Below are 26,422 nucleotides of genomic sequence, written 5' to 3'. Positions count from 1 at the left end.
GAAAGCAGCGGAGGAAGAAACAAATAACATTTTAAGGTTTTCCTAGAGGAAGTATAAAGAAACTTAATAGGAAGTGAGTCACAAAGAGGGTAGATTGAGGTAACTTGCTACTCTGAACATGGAATACCAACCTATTATTAATTCAATTCAGCTAAGGTCCAGATATGTGAAGGCAAACTTGCCAAAGTCTCAACAATTACTGACCTACATGGCTAAGGTTCCCTTTTCTTCATCTTCTTCCCCTATTGTTTCCTTGTATTGTGTATAATTTTATGAACTTTGTGGTTAAGTTGGAAAAAAATTAGCTTACTATTTAACTCTTATTACTGTCTTAAAAGAATATATACTTGTATCTACTTTAGAATATTACCTACTGTAGAACTTGAGCTCTTTCCTTAATTCCCAGCCAGTCTAAGAGAATAAATTTACAATAAACGATGCCAAACCCACTGTTATCCAGTGGATTCCAGCTCATAGCGACCACATAGGGTTTCCAAGGCTATAAATCTCTACAGAAGCAGACTGCCACATCTTTCTCCCGGGGAGCAGCTGGTGGTTTCAAACCGCCAACCTTTCAGTTAGCAATTGATTGCTCTAACTACCGTGGCACCAGGGCTCCTAAATTCACATAGTACCTTAAATTGGTCCAAACACATACAGACATTAATATTATAATGTTAATGTTATTGATGATAATAATATCATTAATATAATAAGATAAGATTAAAGACAATATTATTGATATTATTACTGAATTTGCTAAATACTTTTTCTAGTTGCAGGGTGAACTTGACTTGAATTATAGTCCCCCTCCGCCCCATAAAAGGCTTAAGAATCAGTAATCTATAGCATGATATACAGCTCAGAGCAACATGTTTAGTAAAATCATCATCTGAAGATTCAGTAAAACGTCACTTAATACTAAATTACAAATACTGAAGTAGCATACTGAATGTACCTTAATCATAAAGGACTAAGTGATGTAAGCAAACTCTTAAGAGACATCATAAGGAGTTGGAAATTTCATCTTCATATTTATTGGTAAGAAGGTATTCAGAAGATGAGCCGTATGTTCAGAATTCTTTTAATTTTCTCCCTAGTAATTCCTATTCCTTTGAATCACTGAAACAGATGAAAACAACCACTGCTCAGGGTTTACTCAACTGAACTAGTAATCTCATTTTCACCCATAAATTATTAAAGAGTGAATGGAAAATGACTTCTTTTACATGATAAGGTATATTTATCTCAAGTCCATAGTGAACATCAAATTTAAGGTGTAACAATTCAGGAGTGATTCTCTACCATCATGGAGGAATGATAAAGGGGCATATTAAAATCACCTGAGGAACATTTCTAAAACTACATCTAGGTTGGGTGGGTGGGTGGGGTAACAGTATATTTTATAAAAGCTTCCTAAGTGATTCTGATAAATTCCTTCTTGTAAGAGCCTGTTAAAGTCAGGAACATGACATGGATCCCCATTTAAAAATATTTCTCGTGATGTTCTTCCTAGATGACATTTGGTAATGTTATATGGAATTCTAAGCAGTCATTAAAATGTTTCCAAAGAATATTTAATAACATTGGAAATGCTTACAACATAATTATAAAAATTTTTATCAGTCTAGAAAGAAATGCATCTAAATGTTAAAGGTTGATACTTCTGGTCAGTAGGGTTGCTGGTAATTTTTATTTTCTTCCATATTTTACATATTTTAAATTGTTTACAATAAGTGAATGTATTCAGAAATTCACACAATACTGATATGAGTGCTCCCCAGAAGTAACCCTCTTTTATCATTTTGTTATGTACTGCCCAAATTTTTCTCTGTGCTTTTAAATACACACAGAAATATGGTGTTGTTTTATTTAAATGTACAAGACATTATCTAGTACGTATTATTCTACAACTTGAGTTTTTCACTTAATTAAATATTTTTATGTCACTACATACAGATTTACCTCCTTTTCTACTGCTGCATGGTGTCCCCAAAAGTGAATATATCATAATTTAAATATTTTCTTATTAATAGACATGCAAGTTGTTTCAATTTTTTGTTACAAACAAAGCTGTACTGGGTATTCTTATAGCTTAGTGTACATGTGCAAGTAATTTTCTAAGGTAGGTAGCTAGAAGGGAAATTGTGGGTCAAAGGCTACGCACATTGTACATTTTAACAACTACTAACATATTGCCTTCGAAAAAGGTTGTACTAGGAGTCCCTGGGTGGCACAAGCGGTTAAGTGCTCAACTACTAGCTGAAAGGTTGGCGGTTGGAATCTACCCAGAGGCGCCTTGGAAGAGAGGCCTAATAATCTGCTTCTGAAAGGTCATAGCCTTGGAAATCCTAGGGAGCAGTTCTACTCTGTACACGTGGGATTGCCATGAGTTGAAATAGACTTGATGGTAACTAATAACAATAACAACAATTTACACAATCATTAACTATACATGAGTTTCCCTACACCCTTGCCAACACTTGATATTATAAATCCTTAAACATTTTGCCAATTTTATGAGGAAAAAAATATATGTATCTTAGTTTGCATTTCCCTAGTTGTTGAGTTTAAGCATTTTTCATGCTTATACTTGTTATTTGCCTTTCTTCCCCTGACTTGTCTTTTCACACACTCTGCCCATTTTCTATAGGGTTGTTTGTTTTTTTCTTAGCGACTCAAATTGTTGTTCATATATTTGGACATAGGTTCAAAATTTTTCCTGTCAGCTTGTCACTTGTGTTTTGTTGAACAGAGTTGTCTAGATATAGTCAAATATTTTTATGACTATTTCTTGGGTTGTTCTTGGAAGTCCTTTCCTATTCTAAGTTCTCCTACGCTTTTAAAATTTTTAAATGTTTAGCTCTTTAATCCATGTGGAAATTAAAGGTGTGAGGTAGGCATTAACCTTATTTGTTTTCAAATAAGGAACTAATTGTCCAAACGCTATTTATTAACCTTTCCCAACTGACTTGAAATACCATCTTCCTCACATACTAAATTTCCATACATATATGAAACTGTTTCTGTATTTTCTCTTCTGTTCCACTGCTTATCTCAATACCATACAGGTATTTTTCAATACCATACAGGTTTAATTATATGGTTTTATAATGTACTTTGATACAGGGCAAGCTCTACCCACTTTATTTCTTTTAGAAATAAAAAGGTAAAAATAAATCTATTCTTCAGTGGTTAACTGCCTGACTCTACCTTCTTTCTTGAGTTCTAGACAACAGGGAGGTAAAACAGAAATTAACCATAGGCAAGACAAAAGAGCATGGGAAATGAGGAAAAAGTGGGACCAAAGAAAAGAAAAGAAAAATATTCTTGAGATGGTATTTTATACAAAATAAAGTATATTTTATGTGTTTGGGATATTTCGGCCACTATCTAAATCAAAGCCTTGTTTTAATGCCAGACAGTTACCAATGGCAAGGACCATGCAAACATAAAATGGGAAATAGAAACATGAATCAATGTGAGAAAATGAACACAGGCTAGAGAGAATAAAGAACATCATGAGAGAGAATAAAAATACTTGTATTTTTCTTACGTATCCAAATTTCAGGAAGTTAAACCTCTGAGCTTAGTGCATCCATGTATCCTGGTTCTTTCTGCTATTGCTATTTATAGCCTGTATTTTATATAGATTATAACCCACTGTCATGTTGATTCCAACTCATTGCAACCCTACAGGACAGAGCAGAACTGCCCCTTGGGTTTCCAAGGCTGTGTGTAATCTTCACAGAAGCAGATTGCCACATCATTGTAGAGCAGCTGGTGGGCACTGCGCCACCAGGGCTGCTTGTATAGATTACAGAGGGGTCAATTCTTTAGCTGAGAATTGAAATGGGAGAGAAAGAAAAAGTATTGTTAGGGATTATAGTAATCAATGACTAATCTCATTTTAATTGGAGGTTGGTAAGCAGTAAAAAGAGAACTGAGCAAATAAGGGTCTGTAGTTAAATATCCAAGCTAGACAGTATAACCCTCATACGTAACCACTGTGTAAAATATGGTTGTACTCAACTTAAAGTTCTACCTGTTTTTCATTGTAAAGCTAGCATTACACAAATAGGACAAGCTGGCATGTGGGCAAGTGTGGTTTTCAGTCAATGGTTAATTAAATTCTTTACAACAAATTTCTATTCCTGGTTGAAAAGATATGTTGATAGGGCACGGTGATTGTCAAGTGATCTGCGTCCAGGGCAGTGTGGCCAAAGTTTCAGGGCTCAGTCAACAAAAAAAGGCAATAATAAAGTCCTTTAATGAACATTCACACAGGATATCCTCATTTTGTATGGAGCCAAAAAGTGACCATTGTGATTTACTAATCTTTATGTTTTTAACTTATCAATTTATAATTGTTTATCTTATGTTTAAAAGCAAATTTTTTTCCCTAGTAAAGCAACAATTAAGCAAGCTTCAATTTTTTTTTTTTTTTAAGAAGCAGCCTCAAGAAGTACAATAAAAGCAGGAAGTTATACATAAGAATCACCTGGGGAGCTTATTAAAATGTAGATTCTTATTCAGTATATCTGGGATGGAAATGCAAATACTCAGCAGGGAACTTGTTAGAAATTCAAATTCTCAGTAGGGGTTCCATCTGGAACCAACCGATGGGAAGCTCTAAATAAATGCGATTTTTTTCCTTGTTTACCTTAAGTTTACGGTTGGAAATAAAACACTAATTACATTTACTAGAATGAGATTTACTATTATCATAATAAGATTCATTCGTGGCAAATGAGCAAAAGATGTATTTTTTAAAACAATGAAACTGTAATATTCTAGCACTCCAGTTGCCCCTATGATGCCCTGGTGACGAAATGGTTAAGCACTTGGCTGCTAATCCAAAGGTTGGCGATTGGAACCCACCACTGGCTCCCGGGGAGATCTGCTCTTGTGAGGATTAAAAAACTTTATGGACAGTTCTACTCTGTCCTATAGGGGCGCTATGACTCCGGATCCACCCGATGGCACACAACAACTGAAGCTGTATTTTAAATGTTTATAACCTATAACCTGCGAGAAACCTAACAGCCACTGGTTTTAAAAGAAACTTTCTTATAAAGCTAAAGTGTAGCTTTTGATAAACAAAAAAATGGAAAAATAAATCAGCATAAGTATTTTACGTATCAGATAAATATGAACTGTATACCAACACCCAAGAGAAATTGTGGGCATTGCCTAGTAACGTAGTGTTAATGAATGTTCTGTCAAGATGCATCCAAACTACTCACTCTTAGTATGGTCCTTGGCTTAGGATGTGCGCTTCTGAGTTCGTTCCATAGCGGGCGCTGACGAGAGGCAGCGGCGTGTCGACGCTCTGATGCGGTTGCGTACGTTTAAGTGCTTCCCGCCCTTACCGGTTGGGCTAAGACTTTTAACTGCCATCTGACTCCTAGGTCTGGCTTCCTATTCTGTCTGGTGCCCCCTGGTGCTCATCACCTGTACACTCTTAACAGTTGCGAGGAGCAATGGGGTCCAGGGAGCATAAGGATGCTTTTAAGAAAAGTGTTCCATTACTACGAATTGTACAGATCCAGATTTCCTGTGTCTAGAGCCTCGGCATAAACTGCATGTATACATTCAGCCTCCTATAGAGAAAGACGTGACGTTGTTTTACCAAGCGAAATGGAAAATAAGCTTCAACGAACGAAATAGGTAGAAGTCAACTAAGCTCTCTCGAGTTTGTGGTACAAGGCGCAGAGATGTGCAGAGCTTTTTTCAGTCCCCTTTGCATGTTCATTTTTTCTGGCCAAGCAAAGATAGAATTCACCACGATTCTGGATTTCAGTAGGGCAGCCCATCTATGAGAGCCAGAATATCTGTCTAGGGACTGGAGCTGAGAATGTGGCCTTAATTGTCATGGAAGGCAGAAGATAGAAGATGATTTTCCCTGTTTCCTTCTCCAACCCATTTAATCAATATTAATCGCATGCGCAATCCTCACAAAGTTTCTTATACCTTACAGAAGGAGTCTTTGGCTCCCCTGACTTTCTAGGCTCAGGCTCTGCTTATCCTGCTTTACCATTCCCCTCCACCTCCACAGTCACTCAACACTATTGCGGCTCTCCATTAAAGAACAACAGATCATTTTTCATTGCATGGTAACCCTAAGAGATCTCTCGCCTCAGCAGAGCATGATGGGAATCGCTTTTCCCCTTCACCCTCCCTCTTTTTTTTTTTCTTCCTTCCCTTCTTCCACAATTAATGCCTAAATAATGATCTTCCTAGCTAACGCAGACTTCAGGAGGGGATTTAGCGACCCACGATGACGCTCCCATCAGCCTTCCAGAAGGGGCGGTTTCCAAAGAAAACTACAACTCCCATGAGGCATCAGCCTAAAATAGCCGCAGGGCATCACGGAAGTCGTAGGCTCCTTCCTCCTCAGTGCCTTTCAGGGCTCGAATTCGTAAACTACAAGTACCAGGGAGCCTCAGCACTAGCACGCCTGCGCGAGGGCCCGGACAGTGAGGTGGGGGTGGGGTTGCCCCGGGCGGCGGGGGGCGGGGTTCAAGCGGGCTGTGTGGAGGCTTCAGACTCCCGGCGCCATTTAGCTCGGAGACTTTCTCCGGCGGACGCGGCTCTTCACACTTGGCCACTCCGCACCCCCATCTTCCGTGACAGAAGGCGCCTGGTGGGGGTGACTACTCTTTTCTCTCCTTATCCCCTTTCACTCAGTCCTCTCGGTCTCCTCTACTCTCGGCCCAGAGAAGCAGCGGAGCTCGGGCCCCGTGGTGAGCGGCCCTCCCCTCCCCACTGTTCCCTCCCTCCGTCAGCCCCCGGCACCGGCCCGGGAGGAGACGAGGGTTTGCCAGGCCCGGGGCGGGCGGGGAGGCCTCGGGGAAGGGGGGGCCGCTCCTCAGGCACCGAGGCTTCGAGGCTTTGGCCCTTCCCTTCTGGAGACGATGGGCGTCCTGTGAGACTGGTCCCCCTCGTTGGGGGCGCGTGTAGGAGGAGGCGACTGACTGACCCGGAGAGCTCGGATCCCGGCCTTCCCCCGCCCCTCCCACTCTCTTTTGCCCTGGAGCTGCCACCGCCGGGGAGGTTGTGCTCGTCCCTTCGTCGCTCTGCCGCCGCCCTCAGGGCCTAGCCCGCCCAGCTCGGAAGCGGCGGCGGCGGTGGGAGCTGGAGCCGTCGCCGCATCTGCCGCATCCGCTTCGACTCGGTGCCGGCTCTTTGCCCTGCCCCTCATGACTGCGGCGCCTCTGCTGCTACAGCTTTCCTGGCCGCCCCTCGCCGCAGGATGGATGCGGACCGTGAGGCGCTAACCCTCGAGGCTCAACTCCTGAATCGCCCGCCGACGAGCCCGCCTTGTGAGCCGCAGCAGCCTCGGTGTCAGCAGCCGCCGCAACTGGGCCCAGAGTCCCGCTTCTCCTCCGGGGCGGCTTGTCAGTGCTGAGTGAGGAGCCGTCCGGGTCGGTCCGAACCCTCCGGGAGGAGGAGCCAGAGGAGCCGGGCCCTGCAGACCTTCGCCGCTCCTCCGGGTCGGCCCTTCAGCCTCCTTTTCATTCACAAATTCGAGCCCGCTCCAGTGGATCCACCATGTCTGGCGGCGCCGCAGACAAGCAGAGCAGTACTCCGAGCTCCCTGTTCCTCTCGCCGCCGGCGCCTGCCCCCAAGAATGGCTCCAGCTCTGATTCCTCCGTCGGGGAGAAACTGGGCGCTGCGGGCACCGACGCTGGCGCTGGCAGGACTGAGGAATATCGGCGTCGCCGCCACACTATGGACAAGGACAGCCGTGGGGCGGCGGCGACCACCACCACCACCACCGAGCACCGCTTCTTCCGCCGGAGCGTCATCTGCGACTCCAATGCCACGGCGTTGGAACTGCCTGGCCTCCCGCTCTCTGTTGCCCAGCCCAGCGTCTCCGCCGTTGTTCCGCAGAGTGCTCCACCAGAGCCCCCCCGGGAGGAGACCTTGATCGCCGCCGTTGCTTCCCAGGTCGCCCAGCAGCCTCCAGCTGCGGCTGCCCCCGGGGGGCCAGTCGTCCCAGGCCCCGCCGCCGCTACTGCCCCCGGCACGACGAGCAAAGACCGCCCGGCCTCCCAGCCCAGCCATGTGGGGAGCAAAGAGGAGCCTGCGTCAGGGAGAAGTGGCAGCGGCGGCGGCGGCGGCAGCGCCCGGGAACCGCCGGAGGAGCGCAGCCAACAGCAGGATGATATCGAAGAGCTGGAGACCAAGGCCGTGGGGATGTCCAATGATGGCCGCTTTCTGAAGTTTGACATCGAAATTGGCAGAGGCTCCTTTAAGACTGTCTACAAAGGTCTGGACACTGAAACCACTGTGGAAGTTGCCTGGTGTGAACTGCAGGTAAAGCCCCGCCTACTTCTTTATTTTGGGGTGGCTTGGATCCCGACTTTGGCTCGGTTAAGCCAGTTTCTCGAGTTCACCCTTTACAGCTGTTCACCCTGAGTGAGTGAGTGAGTGAGTGAGTGAGTGAGTGAGTGAGTGAGTGAGTGAGTGAGTGAGTGAGTGAGTGAAGCCAATTTATGAATGGTTGAAATGAGGAGAATATGGAGCATGTAACTATGTGTTTGAATAGGATAAGGGTGATTGGTACCCAGAGGGATTTGCTACTAGTGAGCGGGTGGTGAAAGTCATCTTAGGACGGACGTACTGTCTACTTGTTACTGTTTTAGTGTCTGGCAGGACACTTGGAATTAGTGGGGAAGTATTTGAGTTAGGATGGTACCCGGCCTTCTTGCTTTTTGCATTTCAGTCTCCTTGGAGGCTCTGCAGTGATGTGCTGCTGGTGTGTTAGATGGGTGTTCCATCTCTGAGGTTAGGCTGTTCTTTAGAAATAAGATACATAGAACCTTGATCATGAATTACCTTCCTTTGGGTATATCTTGGTTGTTGCACAGGCGTTTAATATAAATGGGTACTAGTGAAGCACAATCAGCCTTATTGTTCCACCTAATGATACTTAAGACTTAGGGTAGTTCGCAGTGATATGACACTGCTTATTCAAACGAACATGTCTTCTGCACATTCACAGTGCAGTGAATAGTAAAAGTGCCCATGTAAAATTGTGTAAGTGCTTTGAGAGTTGCATGTCATTGTCTTAATCTTGTTGTAAAAGATGTTTAAGCTCAGCTTTCCCAAGAGTCGAAAGGAGTCACAAGGCTTCCTTTTTTAACCTCTCAGGGAGGTTTTCATGGTGTAAATAATGTTGTGTCATTCTGGTTGACAAAGTATATTCTAGGTTTAAACAACTGAATTTGGATACTTGCTTGACCAGTAGTAGCAGCTTGATTGAATGTTGCCCTCACCAGGAAGTGAGCATAGGCTATTGGGAGGAGATTTGTACTGAATGAGAAAGTCAGCTACCACTCTACATGAAAAATGCTATTCTTCTTGCCAAGAAAATGGACCAACCTGAAATAGGATGTGAAAGTAACTGAATGATCTGGGGACTTATTTTATCCATGAACTAATATGTTAACACATAAGCCTTTGTATGTCAGCTTGCAGATGACCAAGGCCATATCTAATGTGAAAGGAAATGAACACAGCATGTGGAAATAAACTTTAAAACTGACAAGTTATTTAGGAACATAATAAATTCTTAAGGGTTAGAGTTAGTCACTATAAAACTTCTAAAATATTGTGAAATTAAAGCTACTCATTAATTTTATAGTGGTTTAGAGTTGGCAGACCTTTTTTAAAAAATAACTTGTTTAACTATTTCTAATGGTCCAAAACCTAATGGTCAGTCACATCAAAACTTAGGTCTAATTTCTTTTGGTTTACAGGCAGAAATTTAGTTTATAAGAGCCTCTTATTCTGTGTATTTTTTGTACCAAGGGTTATTGCTACTGACCCTGGAATTTTATTCTTCTGTTATAATTTCTTATTTGAGTTGGCGGTTTTTGATATTTTTTTCCTTAATTAGTTACCTTAGTTGCTTAAAACTAGACCTAAGTAAATGTTGAGCACTTTATGGATTAATTTTGTTAGTTTCAATTGTTTCACTTATAAGACTTCTCAGAATGTAATTTGTATATATTCCTTTGTCATCTGGAATTTGATAGTTTATCATCTTGGAACTAATGATACAGTGGAAAAAACTCAATTCTGTCTAATGTCACAATAAGCTTTGACTAAGTTCTCATTTTTTCTTAGAACACATGACTTTTTGGATTTTTAGTTCTCTGTCTAGGCATGGGCTCGATCAAACTAAGGAAATTATGACCTCGTATAGTATTTTTAAACTACAATTCAGGATTTGGCTGCAGTGCAGAGCGAGTCCTAGCTCATTGTGTGGTACCCTGGTTTAATGAAGCAACTTGCATGTGTCATTTGACCCTGCTTCAACAGTTTTTCATTTTGGTTTTTAAAATGTGGTTATCCTAGTCCAAGGATCCTTTATAACAGTAGTTGGGTCAGTTTCTTTTTTTTTTTTTTGACCATGATATTTACAATACATGCCTGATGAGGTCTTTTGAGAGTTTGTGTTTAGATGCAAATTGAAGGACAAACTAAGGGATTACTGAAGCATTGGGAAGAAAGGAAAGCCTTTTTCGCTAAAGGTATACTTGGATACATATTTTTCTCTAGCAAAATTGGACAAAATATTGTGTTCAGTTAATAATCTTAGTATATAAAGCTAGAAATCTTAGTAGCTACTTATTTGATCAATGAGGAGCTTGAAACTCATAGACCAAATAAATGACTTGCTTAGGTTTGTAAAGTACAAAACTTAAACTGGTTAGGATCTAATAGTTTGGGACATGTTCAAGTATCTGAAGTCCAGCAGATGGCTAATTAGTATATTTCAAATGAAGCAGTACTATTCTGGTTTAGAGAAGGTCAGATTCCTGGAGAAATCCAGGCCTGTAACAGTGACGAATTTCAGGCTTCTGTTTTGGTTATTGATTTTATCACTTCAAGTGAAGAAATAAATAGGCTTTTTGAAATGAGGGATGGGTGAGTGTGGAGTACAAATCAAACTCCTTTCTATCAAGTTTATTTTTAGAATCATAGTTTGCATAGCTGTCTATTCAAATAAGCATCAGTTCTTAATAAATAATATCTAGGTAATACTTTGATACCACAAATCTTAAGTGATAACGGAGTTGTTTTTAGTAAGACGGCAAATTTCTTTACCTGGTTTTATTAGGCAAATCATGATGCAACTTAGTTTTAATTCTCTTTTGCTTTTGGGCAGAACTGTTACTGCTGGACTTTGCCTAGGTTTACATTGCTTGTTTTGTAACTTGTTTGAAATAATTTCTTGTTCCTCCTGAATAGGGCAGAATAGAATTAGAGGCAGGATGACTTTAGTTAGGTAAGATTTGATTTAAAATACATGTATATTTATTGCCATAAGAAGTTGTTATAGTACAGGAATTGAGAATTATGTTTAAGTTGATTTTTTTTTAATTGTATAGTCCTACTTAGTCTCACCCTGGTGATGTAGTGGTTAAGTACTACAGCTGCTAACCAAAAAGTTGGCAGTTCGAATCCACCAGGTGCTCCTTGGAAACTCTGTGGGGCAGTTCTACTCCATCCTGTAAGGTCCCTGTGAGTCGAAATTGACTAGACGGCAACGGGTTTTTGTTTTGTTTTGTTTTTTACCTAGTCTCAGGGGTTTTAGTAATGTTTTCATTTTCTCTTACTTACCTTTTTCCTGACCTTTTGTACCATGGTTGTTGCTAGTGCAAGAACTTGTAAAGAGTTGTTTTGAGCAAAACAAATTGGGACTCTTTTACTGCCTTGTGACTGAGTTCGTTTTTTGACACTCAGATTCTAGTGCAGGGTCCTGGTCATTTGATAGTCATCCTAGTTAATCCCTATGGAAACGTTCAACTAAAAAGAGGTTCTTATTTTCAAAATCATCCTAAACTCATTGTTTGGGTTTTTGGATAGATTTTTAACTTTTAGATAAAGCTGTAAAAGCAAGAATGGTTATGCTCAATATAACTTCTGAAAATGTTAGTATACCATGAGAAAATTCATAATAATTACAATTAATAGGTCTTTGCTGTGCTCGTCATTTGATTAAACATATAACCAATCCGATCTGCAGGAGTAGGTGAAACTTAGCATGACCTGAATTTAGATTTAAAGAGGGCATAGTAGTTAAGAACTAGACTGCTTGGATTCATATCCTAGCTTGGCTACATAATTGTGTAATCTTGGGCAATTTGAGTGCTACAGTTTCCTATCTGTAAAATAGGCGTAATAAGAATACCTACTTGTGATAATTAAATGAATTAACATATATAAAAAACTTAGGAGAGGAACCGACACAAATATTAGCTATTAACTATGATACAGCATCTTCTTTAGGCATTTCTTTTGAGGGCATCTATTACAAAGTTTTTTGTTTACATCTGTGTTTGAAAAATCATGTTGTAAAACTCATACTGTTGTTACCACGCTCACAGGAGGAATATTGAACTTTGAACTTGAATGTGGTATCATTGGTGATTTCAGATTCCTTAACTTTAACTGGCTTCTGCCTAACTATCTAACTCCATGGCCTGTCACTTTGCCAAATGCCAGCCTTTCTGAACTGTTTTTTTCCATAATTTGCCTAAATCTTTATCTCATCTCCTTTGCATGTACCTGGAAAGTATTTTTCCCTTTTGGTGGATTCCATATATAATTCTTAAAGAGTTAATCAAATTGAATTGAAATCATTTACATAGTTTGTGGACTTTACTATTTTTTGAATCCTTGAGGACTTAAATCGGTGCTCAGTATACTTTAATAAATGTCAATTTTTTTTTTTTGTTTTCTGTTACTAAGTTAAATGGTTGTAGGTCCTTGCATTTTCACATGTGAACAGCAGATTCTCTAATCTTGTATTGGTAGATTCATCTGTGGTTTAATAGAATATTGTAACAATAGGTACTTTGAAAAAGCCTTCTTGAATGCCATAAATTGTCAGCTTGTTGGTACAAGTTGATTGAATATTTTAAATTTCTTTGTTAAAGCTGGGTTTTAGGAGCTTTCTGCCTTCTTAATTTAAGAATTTCATCATATCTGAAAAGGAGGGCAACTTTTCAGACTGAGGAGAAATTGCTAGAAGCTTTTCTTAGGAGTGTTTTTATTTGGAAGAGGATTGTGCCTTTGAGATGTGACAGGCTTAATTTTGTATGTGGTTTTTAAAAAGATTGGTTATTGATAACTCCAGAGAGGAAAACTGTCAGTAATTTGCTTGGTTTTGTGGTTGACTTTGCTTAACTGATCATATAATAGCTCCATCTTAATTTGTGTTAATTTAGATTTTCAGATGAGGTTACATAAAATATTTATTTTTAGTGTTGTGAGTTGCGCCTTGGTATTTACAAAATTCCCATGTTATTAAATGTACTATGCTAAATGAATGTGCTTAATGATTTTTAAGAAAAGAACTTTAAGAAAAGCTTTTAGTCATCACAAGCAAATACAGTTTTCCCAGGAATTTAAGATTGGTTTAGTGTTTTGAAATCTGCTTGGTGTAATCATATTCAGGTTAAGAAAAACCACACTATTATTTTTGTAGATGCCTTTTGTGAGCTGCGGTTTAGCTTCTCAGAGATGATCTTTTTTTTTTGGTTAGTTTATCCTTGTGTGTTGATCAACCACAGTCTAATGTATAAACCAAACGATAGGAGAGAAAACTAATCAAATAATTATTGATAGGCATATTCTCTTTATTAATAGATATAGGTAAACAGATTGCTTGGGATAACCACAAGGAGATAAGCTTGCCCAGTAGTTTTGAGTTAAATATCCTGATATATCCATCTCTATGTGGATATATGTTTATTCAGGTTAGTAGGTCTTTGCGGATGAAGGTAAATTTGGGAAATGCAGTAGACATCATTTTAAAATGCTCTCTGAACTCTCCAGCCTTTCCCGCTGCACTCAGGCTTTAGGCAGTGAAGATTAATTGAAAAGCTTTAGGCAGGTAGATTAATTGGTTATATTTGCATAGTAGTAATTGTGGTGGCTTGCAGGTTGCTATGATGCTGGAAGCGATGCCACTGGTATTTCAAATACCAGTAGGGTCACCCTTGGTGAACAGGTTTCAGTGGAGCTTCCAGACTAAAACAGACTAGGAAGAAGGACCTAGGGATCTCCTTTTGAAAACTGGCCAATGAAAACCCAGTGGATCCCAACGGAATATTGTTGCAAGATGAGCCCTCTAGGTTGGAAGGCACTCAAAATACGCAGTGGCCGCAACAGTGGGTTGGAGCATAAAAGTGATGATGAAGGTGGCACAAGACCAGGCAGTGTTTTTGTCTGTTGTACATAAGGTTGCCTCCAGTTGGAACCTACTAAAAATAAACTAACAGAAGGGGACTCCAGGGATTAATAAGACTGTTGAAATTGTGTGGGTAAGAGCTTTTTTTTAGGGTGTGAACTAGGGTGGTAATTGTGGAGATGGAATCTTAAAATATACTTAGGAGATAAAATATGCAGGGTTTAGTGATTAATTGGCGTTTGTAGGAAAAATGAAACATGGATAGGGAGGTGGGGATGGATGGTGGTGCTGTCAACAGAGGGAGAGAAGAAAGTAGGTTTTTTTGAGGGAGGGGTATAGAGATGTATTCAATTTGACGTGTTGCATATGAGGTGCTTGTGAAATCTGCAGGAAGAAATTGGATAGACAATTGGATATATTACCAAAGCTCAAAGAATAGATCTGAGGTAGAAATAAAAGCTGCCGATCCCCGAATATCGATATTAGTTGTAGTTGAAATAATGGAAGTAGATGAGATCATCCAGGGGAGTGGTGGAGGAAAGACAGAAAATATAATGATCCAAGGACAAAATAGAAATAATTAATTGGTGGGCAAGGAAGAAGAGCAAGAACCCAGGGGTTAAACTAAATAAAAAACTAGGAGAATGGTGGTATCGCGTACCAAGGGAATGAAATTTCAAGAAAGGAATATAACAGATAAATACAGTTTGCATAGCAGTAATTGTGGAGAATAGATTTGAGGAGTAGAAAGGAAGTAGAGAGATTAGTAAGGCTGTTGAAATTGTTTATTACATTTGGCTCTTAAAAAAAAAAATGTTAATAAAATTTAGGATTACCTAAATGAAAGGGGAAGGTTGAATAAGGGAATGCACACATAAGTAGTTGTAAACCACTGGTAATGGCCTAGAATTCTGTACTATTCAATATCCATGCAGTTATTTAAATCACTTAAAGCAAAATAGAATATAAAAAATTCAGTCCCTCAGTTATACTAGCCACATTTCAAGTGTTCAGTGGCCGCATTTCAAGTGTTCAGTAGCCACATGTGGCTACCGTATTGGACAGTGCAGATATACAACATTTCCATCATTGTATAAATTTCTATTGGAAAGTCCTGTGTCTAGATCTTGGGTTGAGTTGTGTGTGTGTGTGGTTTTTTTTTTTTTTTAAATAACAGCTTTATTGAGATATAATTCACATACTATACAGTTTGTTCTCTTAAAGTATTGTGTACAGTGGTACTTTTGTAACATTTTAATGTATATTTTTAAAATGTATCCTCTATTAATAATAAAACATTCTTTTTTTGCAAAAGAGATACAAAAGTGTAAAGAGACTGCTATCACAAACTTATGTATACATACAAAATTAACAGAGATTAACATTTATGTTATATTTGTTCTAGGTGTTTGGTAATGTTATAGTTTCAGAAGAATGAAAACTTGCAGTGGGTTTAAGGAGTGGCTGAAGAAAGTCAGAAAGTAGAGACAATAAGCATAGGCCATTTATTTTGACAAGTTTGAATGAATATGAAGATTGGATGAGTAGAAAGAGCTTCCAAGGATGAGATGGATAGATGAGCAAGGAAAGATCTAAAAAGTTGAGGTATTGAACTATAGTATTTCATATGCTTTCTCTGCCTTAGTATCTATTATAAGAGTTGGTACTAAATCAGTTACTGTTTGTTTTGATTACTCTTTGTGCATAGCTAAATTCAACTCAGCTAAGTTTTCATACTTCATGTCATTTATCCACTCATTTCCAGAATTCTCAGTTAAGCAGTAATGAATTTGGAGAAATGTGCTGATTCTTCAACAGTTTGTTTTTCCCTTGTAATCTCTGGCATTCATACTGCATTTGCACACTAGTATGGCGATGCATGTTTTGTGTGTCATTTGAGAAAATAGCCCAAATTCAAATCAAATTCCATTGGAAAGAAGGTCCTGCATTATTGTTTCTTGGATGTCATCAAAATGGACTTTTCAACAACAAAAAGCCTTTCTTCAGGCCTTATCTTTAGTGTTTGCAGAACTGTTCCTTTCCAGTTAATTTGGAAAGGTATTAATGATTACTATTAACAGTTACCTACCTACTAAGAGGAAACTCTGGTTATGTAGTGGTTAAGAGATATGGCAACTAACGAAAAGGTGGGCAGTTCAAATCCACCAGATGCTCCTTGGAAACCATATGGGGCAGTGCTACTCTGTCCTATAGGACTGCTATGAGTTGGAATCGACTTGTTGGCAATGGGTTTGGTTTTTTTGTTTTGGCATTTTTTTATGACAAGTACAGCGTTCTGTCCATGGCATACTATTTGTAATCCTTTTACTCAGTATAAGGCAGATATTTTCTTATATTTTTATATTTGAGGAAACTAACTCAGGTTTAATAACTTGTTTAAGATCACATGGTATATCTGAATCCTTGTTCTTTCCACCACAAAATAAAAACCAGTTGCCGTCGACTCAGTTTTGATTCATGGCAACTCTGTGTGTGTCACAGTAGAACTGTATGCCAAAGGGTTTTCAGTGGTTGATTTTTTGAAATTAGACCACCAGTTCTTTCTTCCCAGGTGTCTCTGGGCAGACTCGAACCTCCAGCCTTTTGATTAGCAGCTGAGCACATTAACCATTTGCACCAAAAAAAAAAAAAAAAAAACCCACTGCCATTGTCAACTCAATTCCAACTGATGGCGACTCTATAGGATAGAGTAGAACTGCCGCATAGGGTTTCCAAGGCTGTAAATCCTTATGGAAGCAGACTGCCACACCCTTATCCCACGGATTGGCTGCTGGGTTTGAACCGCTGACCATTCTGTTAGCAGCCGAGTGTTTTAACTACTACACCAGCATGGCTCCTCCCATTTGTACCACCCAGATACAATTCTAAGTTCTTTTGCTCTTTTTAGCAATTGTAATTTATCAGTGAGCTTCTGATGCCTTTTATACTTTCACTTCATAAAACAACTCTACTTAAATGACCTGTTAGCCAAACATTGTACATATGTATTAGGGGGATGGCAGAATTGTTTCATTAATTTTTTGATGTGTTTAGAGTTTTTTAGATGCCATTTATATTGGTTATTGTAGAGTATGTGTTCTGTTTAAATATTTAAAGGAAGGAACCTTATTTTTAGCAGTTGATATATATCAAAATTCCATCTACTAGAGACAAATTGAATAGCTATGGTTTTAGCAGGGCTTTTGTGAATGGTTTCTAGATGAATTCTATCTGTGAAGATTTGTTCATTTATAAGTTTTAGCAATGATAGTAAGAATTAAGTGGAGTTCTAGATTCATAATAATATTAGGTATCAATGCTGTTTCTTACTCATAAGGAAGGCAAAATTAAGGATATTGGAGTATATACTATAAATAAATTGGCATGTTAATTATTGTATAATTTCTGTAAGACAATTTTAGCTATTTTGGAGGTTGAGGTATGGTTTGTTAGCTTATTTAGTTCTTGATAATGACAGTATTTACTTTTTTCATGTTTTTTTTTTTTTTAAAAACCTTGTTACCTCTTTTTTCTTCTTTTCACTATTTACTTTGACAGTAGTATATATGCTATTGAGAAGGATTTGGTCCTCTTGCTTATATGAGCTCTGAATAGAAATCTCATTAATATTATATAACTGTGTTTTGGAATCCTCTGGAATGTTTAAATTATTGAGCATTGTTATGGGAATAAGGTGTTCCCTCACCTTCAGTAAGATTTCCAGATAATTGAACTTTTCTTCTCCAAGTAGCAAGAGGAATAGGTATCAGTAAAATGCTTTAGCTTTAACATATTGTATTGTGTTGCTCGGGGCTTTCTGGTTTTTGGTTGTATTTCTACTGCGTGATGTCTGGATAAGATGTTAATGTGATAACTCTGACATCGTGGAGATTTTTTTTTTTTTTTTTTTTGCCGCTGTTTTATTTAGTTTAGGGCAATTGATTTGATTGAAAGTATCTTAAGGCTGGAAACCCTGGTGGCGTAGTGGTTAAGCGCTATGGCTGCTAATCAAAGGGTCGGCAGTTCAAATCCACCAGGCGCTCCTTGGAAACTCTATGGGGCAGTTCTACTCTGTCCTATAGGGTTGCTATGAGTCGGAATCGACTAGACGGCACTGGGTTTTATCTTAAGGCTGGTACTGTTTATTATTTGTTGATGGCTAGCTTTTTTAGCACCAGAATACAAAAGATTGTAGACTGGAGGTTAAGGTTTTTTCTTTTTCCTGAGGTATTTTTCCAAAGGTAAGCCATGGTTTGTCACTAATTTTATATGCATTTCTGGAATTTGTGATAATTTCAGTTTTAGAAATGATGTACGCATAACCTGTATGATCCTTTTTACCAGTGGTTGTTGTTTGGTGCCGTCGAGTTGGTTCTGACTCATAAGCCACCGCGTATACAACAGAACTAAATACTGCCTAGTCCTGCACCATCCTCACAATCGTTGTTATGCTTGAGCCCATTGTTGCAGACACTGTGTCAGTCCTTCTCATTGAAGATCTTCCTTTTTTTTTTGCTGACCCTCTACCAAGCATGTTGTCCTTCTCCAGGGACTGGTCCCTTCTGATAGCATGTCCTAAGTATTTGAGACAGAGTCTCACCATCCCAGCTTCTAAGCATTCTGGTTGTACTTCTTGCAAGACAGGATTTGCTCGTTCTCCTGGCAGTCCATGGTATAGCAGTTAGTATCAGTTATTTGCCTATGGCTCTACCAGCACAAACTAATAAGCATATCATCTCATAGACCTGGACTCGAGATGTTCTTTAGATGAAAGTAGTTCTTTGAGGTCAATCCCATTTACTCTGTTACACCAGGGTTAATTTATACTAGGCACACAAGATCACCTGAAAATATGCTTCAAAATATGTCAGATTTCCCAAAATATGCCTGTTGTGGTTAAATTAGCTGGGTCAGTAAGGGGTTCTCAGCTTCAGCTACCACTCTCCCTCTTTGATTTCCAAGTCTACATTTAGGCTCTCATCCATCCCTTTATTGTGTGTGTTGTGGGGTAGGATGGGGGGGGGGATTTTCTGCCAACAGGTGTCATTCAAGGCCTTTGAGGTCAATCAGAGAACTTCTTTCTAATACTATTAAACTTTAAAGAGAAGGCCTTCGGAGTCTCGTTACTTGCTGGAAGACTTTTGGCCTTTTTTGCATACTCCTACACATCGTCTCTTGGAAACCCTGGTGGTGTAGTGGTTAAGTGCTACGGCTGCTAACCAAAGGGTCGGCAGTTCAAATCCGCCAGGTGCTCCTTGGAAACTCTATGGGGGCAGTTTTACTCTGTCCTATAGGGTCTCTATGAGTCAAAATTGACTCGGCGGCACTGGTTTTTTTTTTTTTAACACATCGTCTCTTAGGGTGGTGCTATTTAATGCTCTTGGCTGGGAAGCTTTCATCACTTCAAAAATAGAACCCTGCTGCACCCTTTCTCCAGGGCAAGAGATACCTATTTGCTTCATCTACGTAACTGAGAAGGGCCACTCAAGTGGTTCTTTGGGGAAGTAAAAAGATGGCTTCTAGGTATAGTTCTTTTCTACCTAGACAAAAAAAACCACCAGCAATTTTTAAACGATAGTCTCTCAACAAAAGGAGCCCTGGCGGTGCAATGGTAAAGTGCTCAGCTACTGACCGAAAGATTGGTGGTTCTAACCCACCAGCAGCTCCGCAGGAGAAAAGATCTGGCAATCAACTTCCTAGGAAACCATATGGGGTACTTTTACCCTGTCCTTCAGGGTTGCTATGAGCTAGAATCAACTCGATGGCATACAACAACAGCAATGGTCTCTTAACATAAATATTTCTTCAACCTAAACATGTATGCTGTTACTTTAGAGGTGCTGGTTTAGCTTTTAGGTTTGGTGGACAAATTATATTGCGTTGTTCCAGTTTCTTTGTTTCCACTGATTTTTTTCTTTTGGACATTAGTGGAGGGTTGCAGTGATTTTGCTGGTAAGATCCTATGGCTAAAGCATAGCTTTGATTTCTGTGATGACAATCTTGACTTTTTTTTATCCCTGTTACAATAATAGAAGTGAAACTGCCTTACTACCCGTAAATATCACTACTATAGGCTTTCACAAGTCTTTAGTGAGTATGTACTTGGTGTGTATACCTTATTAGTCTAATGTTTTAAACATTTGTTCTTATCCTCTCACGTGTAAAGATGACTTCTTCAACAACCAGCACTTAGCAAAATGTTACATGATACAATTTTTTTCTTTTATCTTCATGTGGTGGATGCTTTTAAAAAACTGTTTACTGTGAAATAATTTCAGGTACAACAGTTGTCCTGGATTTGCCTCCTGTGTCCTTAATAACATTATTGACATGTCCCTGTCATTCTTTGATCAGATTCTTTCTTTCTGCATAAAATGTTGCAGGTTCTTCTTGTTCTTTCCCCACCCCAGCCCTGGACCAGACATTTTCTCGAAGGAGCCCTGGTTCCTTTTAGTGGAGGATGATATTTAGAAAACAAGATCTGGGACCAGACATGCTAGTGGCTGCTGGGTTATTGCTGTTTCTAGGCACTGTCGGTGAAGAGTTGGAAAATACATGTGTGCGTGTGTGTCTATGTTTATTTTCTTTATATTAGAAGCCCTGAACTCTTTATATTAGAAGCCCTGAGCTCATGTTAATACCTCAGTTCAAATACAACTTAGAGTTCATTTTAGATTTTCCCTTTTCCATACTTACATCTCCCTTCTCTAAGACTAGGAGCCCTGGTGGTGTGGTGGTTAAGCACTCGGCTGCTAACCAAAAGGTCAGTGGTTCAAACCCACCAGTGGCTTCGCGGAAGACAAAACCTGCCAATCTTCTCCCATAAAGATTACAACCTTGGAAAACCTATGGGGCAGTTCTACTCTGTCCTATAGGGTTGTTATGAGTCCGAATTAAACTAGACGGCAATGGGCCTTGTTTTTTGTTTTGTTTTGCTTTCTCTAAGACTAAGCCCTGGTGGCTTAATGGTTAAGTGCCCGGTTGCTAACTGAAAGGCCAGCGGTTTGAACCTGCCATTGGCTCCACAGGAGGAAAGACCTGGCAATCTGCTTCCATAAAGGTTTACAGCCTAGGAAATGTTATGGGGCAGTTCTACACTGTTCTATAGGGTCACTATGAGTCAGAATCAGCTTGACTGTGATGAGTTCTGTAAGACTGAGAAACTCCATCATCATAAATGTATGTGCACATTTGCACAACCCCCCTGTATGTAGCTCCTCCAGGCCTCTGCTCCCTCCAGCATCCGTTTCATGCAGGTCCCCACTTCTGCAGGGCTGCCAACTCTTCTTGCTCCACCATTTTCCTCTCTGGCAGCAGTACTCTTTTCAATTACTGTCTGTCTTTTTACATTTTTTGTGCTGCTGCATTTGAGGGTATGATGCAGCTTTTTAATTGCAGAGGAAAAAAGGTGATATTAACTGCCCTGAATTTTGTTACTTTGTAGTTATAGGTGAAGTTGGCAGTAATGGAGGAGGTTTTTTTTCCCTACGTGCACATCCAAAACCATTACTTATTAATACAGAGAGGAGCCCTGGTGGTGCCGTGGTTAAAGCACTTGGGTGTTAACCAAAAGGTTGGCAGTTTGAACCCACCAGTTGCTCTGTGGGAGAAAGATGTGGTGGCCTGCTTCGTTAAAGATTTACAACCTTGGAGACCCTATGGCAGTTCTGCTGTGTCCTGTAGGGTCCCTAAGAGTCGGAATCGACTTAGTGGCAATGGGTTTGGTTTGGTATGGGTAAAATACACAATGGATTTTGAAGACTTAGTACAAAAAAGAATGTAAAATATTTAAAAAATATTGATTACATGTTGAAATGGTAATGTATATATTGGGAAAGTACATTATTAATATTAATTTTACCTGTTTCCTTTTACTTTTCTCAATGTGGCTACTAGCAAATTTAAAATTGCGTGTGTGTGTCTCATATTTCAGTTGGCCACTGCTGACTTAGACTATTGCGTTAAAATAAAATGCTGTAAAAGAGCTGATGTTGCAGTAAGTTAAGTTTACTACTTCCTTTTTAAAAATATCTTTAGCACCTTCCTTTTTGTGGTTTCTTTCATTTGTACTCTTTGTAAGCCATAATTCTTTAACTGTTGCTGAGCCCAGAAATTTGGGTTTCTATTTTCTTTTTGGTTTGTGAAGCTTTTAATTCCTGATTTTTGTAAAAATTGGTATCCATACTTTTTGTTGTTGTCATTAAGCTGTTATTTTTTACTGTGGTGAATACGTAGGTAAGAGATGCTATTTGAATATTCTTCACATGTGCAGTTCAGTGACATTAAATTATATTCGTCCTGTTGTTAAATCATCACTTTTATCAGTTTCCAAAATTTCCTATTACCCTTGATAGGAGTTCAGTGTCGCCTAAGCATTGAGCCCTCCTTTTCCACTCAGGTATCCATATCTTTAAAAAATTTTATTTTGTTTTTGTTACTTACTGGCATGTCTGGTTCAGAAATTTTATTTTGTAATAGCATTATTCTTTGAGTACTTTAGTTATTGCCAAGACCATATTAGAAGTCAGTTTTTACTGAAAATATATAGAAATATTTGGTAAGTATTTTTATTTCAGATAAACTGCTAATGTACATTTGGTTGTATATTGAGTGTGTAAACCTGCTGCTTTATATTCTTTAATAATTTCTGGCTATTTTGGCTCCTTAAACTTGTTAACTAATTTAGTGTCCATATTCGTATCTTGGTATCGAGGAATTGGTTGAATTGGATTTTGATATCTTTTGTTTACAAAAGAGATACTATTTGAAGTTTAATTGCTTAATTACATTAAATTCTTCCGAAACAGTTAAATTATTTGACTAGTTGTACTTGTACAGTGGTTGCCCTGGGTGGCACACTAACATGGTTAAGCACTAAGCTACTAACTGAAAGGTTAAAAGTTTGACTCTACCCAGAGGTGTCACAGAAGAAAGGTTTGGCAGCCTACTTCCGAAAGAGAACAGCCATTGAAAACCCTGTGGAGTACAGTTTTCTGAAAACACCTCGAGTGTCATCACGGCAACTGGTGTTCTCTTCCCGTGCTGGTTTTTACCTGTACAGTAAATAAGGGTGAAAAAATATTCATGAAAATATATCTGCTTCATTTTTAAAAAGTTGTAATATATTTGAGATGCCAAAACAGTACTTTTAAAAGTCTTATTGGTAATTTAATGACCTCAGAGGCCTACTTACTTTTTGTATAAGATCCTTTGTCATCGTTCATACCTCTGTGCTAATTTGATTTTGACTAAATTACCTTATATAAACTTTTATTTCCACTTTAGTGGGAAAAAAAGTTTTTTGATTTGTAGACATAATACATTCCCATTATAAAAATTAAGAAATTAGAGAAATAATTTTAAAAAATGAGATAAGAATCAATCTCTTCAATTTAGGATAAGCATTGTTACCATTTATAACACTCTAGTTTGAAAAGCGAAAGTTACTTTGAGGACCCAAGCCATGGTATTTTCGATCGCCTCATATGCGTGTGAAAGTTGGACAATGAATAAGGAAGACCAAAGAAGAATTGATGCCTTTGAATTGTGGTGTTGGTAAAGAATATTGAATATACTGTAGATTGCCAGAAGAACGAACAGATCTGTCTTGGAAGAAGTATAGCCAGAATTCTTCTTAGAAGTGAGTATGGTGAGACTTTGTCTCACTTACTTTGGAGATGTTATCAGGAGGGACCAGTTTTTGGAGAAGGACATCATGCTTGGCAAAGTAGAGGGTCATCGAAAGAGAGAAGACCTTAAACAAGATGGATTGACACAGTGGCTGCAGTGATGGACTCAAATATAGCAAAGCTTGTGAGGATGGTGCAGGACCAGGCAGTGTTTCATTCTGTTATACATAGGGTCTCTATGAATTGGAAGCCGACTTGACAGCACCTAAGTGCAACAACAACAAATTTGTGTGTCTGACTTTTTTTTTTTATAGTTGTGATCATACTGTATGGTAGCATGGCCTGCCTGTTTGACCACGTAGCAAAAGCATTTTCCCATTTAAAAATTTGAGGTTTTTAGATCAAAAACTATAAAATGTTGTTTGTATATTGTAAATCATAGTTGTTCTGTATGTGTGTATACATAGTTGTAATCATACTGTGCAGTGACAAAATTTGTCTGATTTACGTCATAGCAAAAACATTTTGCCATGTTAAAAATTTGAAATTTTAGATAAAAAGTTACTATGTTGTTTTTACACTATTATCTTAATTATTTTTGGTACTTTATGGTACAGCACATGCAGTTGTGACATGGATCTGTTTTATCAATTTATGGCTTTTAATCTTGAGGTTGGACTATACGGCAACACTTGATTTCCTACTTGAGTATGTATGATTTTCTTAATTCTCAGCAAGAGAAAAGCAATTAGGATCTTTGGTTCACAAATGCAAACCATAGTTAGAACTAAATTTAGGAATTGATTATTTGAACAGAAATTTAAAAGTCGTGGTGATATGTTGCAAAGCCATCTTTTCCATTTTCAGCATTTGTTCAGAGATTTGCAAGAAAGTTCTGTCACTACCTCTCATATAGCCGATTTTGGGCATTGTCAAAATACTTTAAAGCAATAGTTTGTTGTTAAAACAGTGTTACTGTGGTTGAGAGGTTCGTAAAAACCAAGTGTTAGGGGATTTAATAAGTACATTGAAAGTTCTTTGGGGAAGTTCAGTTTTGTATATTGACTAAGCTACAGGGGGAAAAAGCCTTAGTGTGCTTTTTCCACTTCCTACCCACTCAAGATAACCTAGGTTTGCTTCCTTTATTTAAATTTTTAGTTAAGTCCATTCTAGAGCATACCAAAGATGTTTCGAAAATATAGGAAATTCTTAATGCATTTAAAGGGAATTACTTCCTGTTTGCTTTTGTTTTTTGTTTTTCATTATAGAAGTAATATATGTATTCATAGACAACTTAGAAAACAGGAAAAAAATAGAAAGCAAATAAAGTTCCATCATTGAAAGGTAATGCCTGCATTTCATTTTGGAATATTTCCTCTTAGTCTCTCTCCCCCTCGTGATGGGTTATATATTTATTCATTATTTATTGAACTCCTGTGTGCCAGGCACTCTCTTAGATAGCAAAATAAAGGGGAATATCCTGCCCTTGTGGAGATTATGTTCTGGTGGGATCATAGATGTGTATATACAATTTTATATCCTGATAGTTTTGTAACCAAGTATAATGTAAGAATTTGTGTATTTTTAACAGCTTATGTGGTTGTACCATAATTTACCTCATTTCCCCCTTAATGTTGTTAGATATTGAATTATTTTTCTCTTATTTTTATTACAAAGACAGTGGGCTTAGTTGGTCAGTATACCCCTGCACATACCACCCTGTCCCCAAAATCTTGCCTAGATTCATACAGCCCGTAACATTTTCAAGAAAGGGTTTTTCAGTCTTCCATCTATACTGCCTGTCACTGACATGGTCATTTATGTAAAACAGAAAGATTCTTTTGAAGGCAAAGTTACAGAGGATCTTGGGAAATAGGATCTTTTGCAACTTTAGGCTTTAAAGTTTTGAAACTTTAAGAATTAAAATTTCAAAAATTGAATTATTGGTGCTAAGTGTATGAGCATTTAAATACTTTCTAAGTATTGTCAGATTGTTTTCCAAAAGAGATACTCTTAAGTGTATTTTCCGAGACCCAAGTGAGAGCTCCCATTTCATTTGCCCACTTGCTCAGTTTTATTATATTAAATTCTCGTTTCTTCATATTTTGTTTCTTCAGAAATTTAACTAACCATTTCCTCTTTTGTGAATTGTCTTTTCATATAGTTTACCTACTTTCAGGTGTTTTTCTCTCCTAATCACCATTAATAAATTTCTTATGTAAAAATTAATAATCTTTCATTATATCCTCTGCAAATATTTTTCAGAGCTGGTGGTGTTTTACATACCATCACATTCGTTTGTCTCCGTGACTCTGTTCTTTTCACTACTTTTAAATGTAGTGAGCTTTCTCTCAAAAGTTGGTTAAATTAATTTATAGTTTCTTATCTTCCTGATCTTTTTTTAAAATTTGGTTTGCCTGTGTAGGCATATATATGCTATAGTATTAAGATCCAGATTTTAACTCATAGTATTGAGATCTGAATTTTAACCTAATAGGAGCCCTGGTGGTGCAGTGGTTAAGCACTGGGTTGCTAACCAAAGGGTCTTCAGTTCAGACCCACTCAGCATCTCTGCAGGAGA

General features: G+C 38.6%; 2 protein-coding genes across 10 annotated transcripts in view; one reads left to right on the top strand and one right to left on the bottom strand.

Annotated features, from left to right (window-relative positions):
• Positions 1-5,870, bottom strand: part of NINJ2 (ninjurin 2) — a 190,041-nt gene extending 184,171 nt beyond the window's left edge. For all 3 annotated transcript variants that reach the window (XM_049882150.1, XM_049882149.1, XM_049882151.1), the window contains exon 1: positions 5,247-5,870. The gene's annotated coding sequence lies outside the window, so the exon portion shown is untranslated. The remainder of the gene's footprint in view (positions 1-5,246) is intronic.
• A 645-nt stretch (positions 5,871-6,515) lies between these two features.
• WNK1 (WNK lysine deficient protein kinase 1) overlaps positions 6,516-26,422 on the top strand; it is a 157,527-nt gene continuing 137,620 nt past the window's right edge. For all 7 annotated transcript variants that reach the window (XM_049882144.1, XM_049882143.1, XM_049882142.1 and 4 more), the window contains exon 1: positions 6,516-8,322. In XM_049882144.1, coding sequence (XP_049738101.1) covers positions 7,555-8,322 — 768 coding nt within the window. In that variant the 5' untranslated portion in view covers positions 6,516-7,554. The remainder of the gene's footprint in view (positions 8,323-26,422) is intronic.

This window comes from Elephas maximus, chromosome 4 (assembly GCF_024166365.1).
Source record: "Elephas maximus indicus isolate mEleMax1 chromosome 4, mEleMax1 primary haplotype, whole genome shotgun sequence".
In the NCBI taxonomy this organism is placed as follows: domain Eukaryota; kingdom Metazoa; phylum Chordata; class Mammalia; order Proboscidea; family Elephantidae; genus Elephas; species Elephas maximus.
This window is presented reverse-complemented; position numbering and strand designations above follow the sequence as displayed.